General features: G+C 42.9%; 1 protein-coding gene across 1 annotated transcript; it reads right to left on the bottom strand.

Moving 5' to 3' along the window:
- Nucleotides 1-2,328: 2,328 nt before the first annotated feature.
- TMEM139 (transmembrane protein 139) lies at nucleotides 2,329-4,500 on the bottom strand. Its single transcript, XM_009287148.2, has 2 exons — nucleotides 4,232-4,500; nucleotides 2,329-2,737 (listed from the first exon to the last, which is right to left on the bottom strand). Exons 1-2 carry the CDS (start codon nucleotides 4,477-4,479, stop codon nucleotides 2,329-2,331), a joined length of 657 nt encoding a protein of 218 aa, XP_009285423.1. The 5' UTR covers nucleotides 4,480-4,500.
- Nucleotides 4,501-6,891: the final 2,391 nt, after the last annotated feature.

The following is a 6,891-nucleotide window of genomic DNA, read 5'->3' on the forward strand; positions in this document are numbered from 1 at the left end:
GATATTCTGCGTGCAGGTAGAATTAAGAGGTACGCAGCTTTCCTTGCAAACATACCGGTTCCGGGAAATTTTTTTTGTATAGAGTTTTTTGTTACGTATGTTTTGTTGACATTCGTTTCAGCTAAAGTCAGCTGAACTCGAAGGAGGGCCCAGGTAACGTTCAGCGATGGGAAGGGAAGGAAGGGAGCACGCAGGGCATGCCGCGAACACGTGAAACACGACGGGGAAAGCGAGTGAGCGTCCTTCTAGCGGAAGCAAATTTACAGCCGTTGTCACGTAAAGCATCCGATAGTTGTTCCCGGGTGCGCAGGAGTTTCACGTGCTAAAACCTATCACCGGTCCGAAGGCTTGAATAGCCCTTACAGGTGCTGAAGACAAAACCCTACTGATCACAGCTGGCGACATTTTTTCGTCTTTGTTTTGGCTAGTTTTTATCTGTGCTGGTCACCTCAATTTCCTCCTGAGTCCTGGCAACCTGGTGCACTCAGAAAGGTCCGGGGTCGCCCAGCTTAGACCCTAAGCTTCTGTTCCTGCGTGGTACACCCGTACTGCTTTTCATCGTGGTTTGTTCTTTTGTGTTTGCAGCTACAGGAGGGAGATGATGCAAAAAATGTGATTGGCTTTAAAAAAATCACATTGCCTCTATCAGCAAATTTGTCTCTCATAATACTTTTATGATAGAGGTATCGTAGCTGCTTCATCATTAATGATATTAAAGTGATTCAGCTGTAGATTTAGAAATGGAACTCCTCTCCTTTTTCTAAGCCAAGATTATCAAACGAGCAGAATGCAAGCAAAAGCATGCTTTGTGGAGTGTTCCTTTTGGGAGGAAAAACTAGTGATGCCAGCAGGTATTTTTTGCGCAGTCCCATTTATTTATAAACAACATAAAAAGTCTTTTTTTTTTTTCTTTAAAGAATCAAACAATAGGAAATAATTTATTTGCTTTTAGCCTATGGTTTGATGTTTCCTCACATGAATTAAAAATAATGCTGTTGTACTAGACAAGGCTGTGATGATTGCTGCTGTCCTTCATAGGAGATTTGGACCACCATATTCTTTTTTTTTCTTATTTGGACATTCACCAGACATGAATATCTCTTTGCATACTGCAGACCACTTTAATGCTGCGGAGCCCATCAGTTTAACTCACCCATTTTAAAAGCCTTACAGCATTGCTGATCCGTGAGAGCTAGAACCTGGCTCCAACCTAGAGCCATCATGATGAAGACTGCGTGTGCCTCGGGACTGCTATTTTCAGGTGCTCTCCGCTGTAGCCATGACCTCGGCAGACAGACTGGGCCTTTCCAGAGTCCAGAGAGAAGCCTCCGTGCAGACTGTTGTTACGGGGAACTGGAGGAGCGTTGACCTTTCTGTCCAAGGTGCATTGCCATGATGACAATAAAGTACCTGAAGCGATCTGTTTGGGGCTGCAGTACAGCAGAGAAATACACCCTCCTGTAGAGCTGCTAAGACTGGTGGTCCAGGCAGAGGATGCGTGTATGTGTAAGTATCCCACTGCCGGCGCCTCTTACAGGAGAAAAACTGCTATTATCTCCCTCTTGCCCACCTGGAGGCTGTGTGGGATGAGAACCTTGTGAACAACAGAAGTAATTTCATGGTGCCGTGCTTGCCGTCAGCTTTTCAACCCCAAGTGACAGGTATCGGGTGGTGCCGGCTTCTGGATGAAGACAGCCACCCTCCCCTCAGTCACACTTCGGTGCAGCACAGCTGAGGATGTGGAGTGAGTGCAGCAGAGGTGTAGCAACCAACGGTGCAGACGATAAATTTGTGTTGCTGCAAAACAGCAACTCAGGGAACTGCAGCCTTGGTCTCTCAGTAGGGATTTTAGGGTGGCTGATGATCGCACAGCTCCCAGCAATACTGCTGTTTGTAACGCACAGGCAGAACCTACTTAGTGCTGTTTCCATTCCTCCCCTTTCTGAGGCAGCTTCTCCTGCCTGCATCCTACAGTCCTTCTTCAGAGGTCCTTTGGCAACTTTGTCTCTTCTCATGATTCACTCTCCTCCCCCATAAAGGTGTATCTCCAATTTGAGAATTTTTGCTCTATATAACACAACTTTCCTCACAGTGGTTTTACGTATCTGCCAAGACAAAGCATTGTGGTATTGCATTGATTTATATTCTGTGCAAAAAGATTCTAGTGAGATCAGAAGCTGTGTCTGTAGTTCAGCTCTGGTTCAAAGAATGGTGAGACAAACTTTTACAGTTTCGGGTGTGAAAAATCTCAGCTCTTTCACCTTCCCTCCAGGAACACCCTGTATTGGGGTGAGGGTTTGGTTCTGCATTCATGGAAGGTGAAATTAATCATAATATGGAGGACTGGAAAGCATCTTCAAAGACCTCATCGTTGACGGCACTCTCATAAGCAGGCGGTGGCGTGAGTGGCTCCAGTGGCTCAAACGTGTCTTCAATACCTTTCACTTCATGGATGTCCGAAACAAACCGCTGTAGTCTTGGGGGCAGCACCAGCTGCAACTGCATCCTGGAGCCTGTGTCTGTCTCAGAGGCGCGCCTTGTGTCTGATGCCACTGACACCCTGAGAGCCTCCACCATAATCTCTTCTTGGCCAGATGATTCAATAACTACATTGTAAGGAGGAGGCTCATTCAGTGGTGAGGGCACCAAGCCTGGATTGGATGCAATCGTCCATATTGCTGGAACGGACATGGTCATCACCTCCTCATAGGTGGGCGCTTCATAGGCAGCGTTCACCCTATGCACAAAGAGAGGAATGGCAGTTACACTCGTTATTTTACTGCTTAGTTTCTGCAGAGGCAGGTAGTCTGGATAATGTAGCATAGGGACCGTGCTACAATCAACAGATGGGACTGAGACAGGGTATCTCATGTGGTATTATTGTATGTGATATTCTGCCACTGGATCAGCTCACTTGTCCAGCCAACTTAATGTCTTGCTTTCTGGTCTGGAGAATGGCTCATGTGACCATTTTCCCACACTCCCCAGAGTAAGTAAAAAAACCTCACACTGGGTTTCAGTGTCCTAGGCTTAGCTTGATCATAGAATCATAGAATATCTCAAGTTGGAAGGGACCCATAAGGATGATGTCCCTCACACTGGGTTCAGTGTCCTAGGCTTAGCTTGATCATAGAATCATAGAATATCTCAAGTTGGAAGGGACCCATAAGGATGATGTCCCTCATTTAAAATCTCCTACCAGGTAAAATGTATTACTAAGAATTGCTAACTACTAATTATTTCTCAGAATAAAACAGGACCTTGCTTTTTTAATACATTAGCTCAATGTTCATCTGTTTTTAAGAAGAGGAGAAAATTCAGTATTTTCATTTAGTTTAAACAAGGACTAGCTATTCTGTGTTGGAATCTCTGCAGAGAAAAATGTTACTTTAGAAATATTTTCCTTTTTAGGTCATATTTTTAAATAAATAGATACTAATTTTCTTCTAGTATGCCCCCAGCCTAGCAAAGCCCAATATAGACTTCTTTTTATGTAGTCTTTCTAAAAATAAACATGTAACAACATTTTTACTCTCCTACAACACCCTGTATTTGAGAATGTCAAGTCATTTATGGATGTGGATAATGATTATCTGGATTATACAGACAAGGAAGCAAAGATACAAATAAAGTTAAACTCTTCAACTACAGTAGGCAAATTGGAGTTAAAGTAGGTGATGCTGAGAACCTGCAAAGATACATGAAGCAAAAAAGATGTAGGAGTATTCAGAGCCTTTCAAAATCAGGGCTTTTTAGTGTCAAGTTGGATTTTTAAGACTGGAAACACACCCAGTTACAAGTTCCTTTTTAAAAGTTTGCCGAGAACAGTTGCTCTGGTGATAAGGTTTATAGAGCTAAACCCAGCTATGATTCAGTATTGCTTCAGCATTTTTTCTTTTTCCTTGTCTGACTCATTGTTTGGCAAGAGTCAATTACTCAAAGAAAAATAAAACTGGGCCTGCATCTGTTTAACCTTGGAAATTGTTAGTGGATCAGTTCCTGGGGGGAAGAAAATATATATTGGACAATATATATTTGCCACACATGCATGGCACAGACATTTGCAACCTCCACCTGAAGAATGAAGGAAAACAACCTAAAAAGAACTTTTGTCTTCTGGAATGGAGTCTGTGTTTGGTGCTCTAGGGGAAGGGCAGCAAAAAAATATGTAAAATGGCCGTATCTGAGGAGAGAGAGTTAAAGTAAGAGGAATAACCAGGTTGCTGCTTACCCTGCTTGGCTTTGTCTGCTTGGAGGTATCTCATTTGCATCATGTTGGTGCCGATTCCTCAGGTAACACTCGGCAAACACACTCAGCAAATAGCCGACCAGGCACACTCCCCCTACTCCTAGGAAGAAATAGCCTACTGGATTGATGTTAGATGAAATGGCCAGCATGGTGACACCAATGAGAAGAGCAGCAGTGAAAAGAAGCAACAAGGCTTGGCGGATGTTCTTCCAGTGTGCCTCTAACCACATGGTAGTATAGATGGTGGTAGCAGACAGTTGAGAACAGATGAGTAGTTAAGGGAACAGACATCTGTGGAAGACGGAATAGTTTTTTCAATATGAAACATGAGCATACAAACACGTTATCAGCATCATGACCAAAATAAGAACATACATACTCGAGTACATGCCATCGTGAGAACAGGCAGGTATGCACATACGTAATAAGCCTGGGAAATCCATGCATAAATGCATGTCAATGTAAATGCACTAGAATTTCCTATGTGAATGCATATTGAGTAACGGGAATGCTTGGACACACAGTTGCAGGACTAAAATGCATAAATAGACCATCAGCACTTATTGCCAGGCTTATCTAAAAAGGTCTAGCTTCTTAATAGAACTTAGAGCAGTCTAGGATGCAGATTTGAGGTTACTACAAAAGTGAAACGAAGAATAAATTTAATTCTAGGACATTTGTACATTGCATAATGAAGGTTCAGATACTAGTTCAGATCCCGGAAGAAAAGTAGCCTTATTAATGGGGCTGTCTGCCCCAGTAAATTGAGCATCTAACTTCAGTGTAGCATTATAGCAATAACATTACTTTCAGTTCTAGATATAGCTGGGGTATGTCTGTTTTTGCAAAATGTAGGCATGTGTTTGAATATTTGCCTATATCCTCAGTTCTTTTTCTGTTGATATGCTTTTTTGCACCATTCTCAAACACGAGAGCCCCTCCTGTCCTCCATTCCAAACCCCATCTCTCTGAAAGAGACAGCAGTTGTCACCGTGTGCAGTCAATATGGAATGAATACCAGGGATCTGTGGTATTCAAGAACACCATAATTAAGGAGTCAGCTTGCACGTGTTATACTAACCTACATCTATCCCACTGTTTTGATGAAGACCCCTTTGAAGGAAAAGAGCATGACAGTGGGCATATTTTTTATGAATATGCATCTCCAAACAAATACACAGTTTTATATAGTTCCATGTTACATTGTGTGCTTTTGCACACTAAATGCATTCCCTTGTTACAGCAAAAATAGATAATTGTATATATACAAATGCCAGAAAAAGAAACGCATTCTTTCTGAACAGATTACCTTCTCGTTACCTTTTTTACTGCCTGCTTTCAGCGTATACTTACCAGAGAGAGGTTTCGGTAGGTAGGAACAGTCATGTTTTAACTTCTCTCTTCATCACAAGGAAAAATGTTCAAGCCCTTTTGTCCCTGCTCCTTCCCCTTCTGACCTGAGGATGGGACACCAGTAAAAACTCTCCCTTCCTCCTTTTGAGTTTTCTTGTAGGGAGACAACGAAGATTTCTTTTGAAACTAAAAGCTGGTAACTAGTGAATATGGGAAGGCACCAAACGATGAGAAGATCCTGTTGTACGAGTTTTGTGTGGGAAACTAGAACCTCATTTTTCCAGGTTCTGAATCCAAAGCAATTTCTGGACGATCACATGCCTTCTACTCTTCTGCAGCTCTTCTAGGTCTGTCCCACAAAAGCAGGAAACTCATTAGGAAAGAGGGCGGAGTGAGTGGTGGGGGAGTGCTTACCTGTGTCGGATCTGTTTGGTCTGCCTTACTTTAATGAAAAGAAACTCTGCCCTGAAAATAATGCTCTCCCCCCCACGTAGCAGAGGAATCTTGATCTCTGCCTCACAAAGCAGGAAGGACTGCCAGCCCAGCCCACATCACATGCCCACACATAAATCTATTTATGAGTTCTGCAAAATGTAAATCCATACATTTTCCTATCCTGATTGGGTGCTATTTGTCAGATGTTGTTTTATGTCCTCTTTGATTTTACAAACAAAGGGAAAAAAGGAGGCAACGGGTTATTATTTCACAGAGGGCTGGGTTAAAATCCTTCTTACTCCCTGATGTATCTGGGAATGAGGAGTACTGATAAGCAACAGAACAGGTACTGAATTACTTCTTGAAGTCTGTTATCATCTGAACCTTTAGCATGTGTCTGAAAACATTGGAAGTTCTCAAATACTACAGCGTGAATTACCTCCAGGAGCTGGCTGCAGTTCATGTTTGTCTCTAATTGGAAGACGTCCTACTGCTAAATGTTTATTAATAGTGTTCAGGTTGGAAGATTGGGCCAACAAGAATTGCATGAGGTTTAACAAAGATAAATGTAAAGTCGTGCATGGACAGAATAATCCCAAGCAGCAGTACAGGCTGCGGTCCAACTGACTGGGATGCAGTTCTGCTGAAATAGGGCTGGTGGTCATGAGGAACGGCAAGCTCAACAGGAGTCAGCAGTGTGCCCTTGAAGCAATGAAGGCAAACAGTGCCCTGGGCTGCATCAGTAAGAGTGTAGTCAACAGATCAAGGGGTGTGATTACTCCATTCTACTCAGCACTTGTTAGGACACACCTGGAATACTGTGTACATTTTTGGTCCTCCTAGTTCAAGAGCGA

Source organism: Aptenodytes forsteri, unplaced genomic scaffold (genome assembly GCF_000699145.1).
Source record: "Aptenodytes forsteri isolate BGI_AS27 unplaced genomic scaffold, ASM69914v1 Scaffold216, whole genome shotgun sequence".
Lineage (NCBI taxonomy): Eukaryota > Metazoa > Chordata > Aves > Sphenisciformes > Spheniscidae > Aptenodytes > Aptenodytes forsteri.

What these genes read in the sequence shown, in the direction of transcription:
- TMEM139 (XM_009287148.2), bottom strand. Translation starts at nt 4,479, where the DNA reads ATGTGGTTAGAGGCACACTGGAAGAACATCCGCCAAGCCTTGTTGCTT. An exon ending in AGCAGACAAAGCCAAGCAGG is followed by an intron (nt 2,738 to 4,231) that starts GTAAGCAGCAAC and finishes CTTTGTGCATAG; the next exon opens with GGTGAACGCTGCCTATGAAG.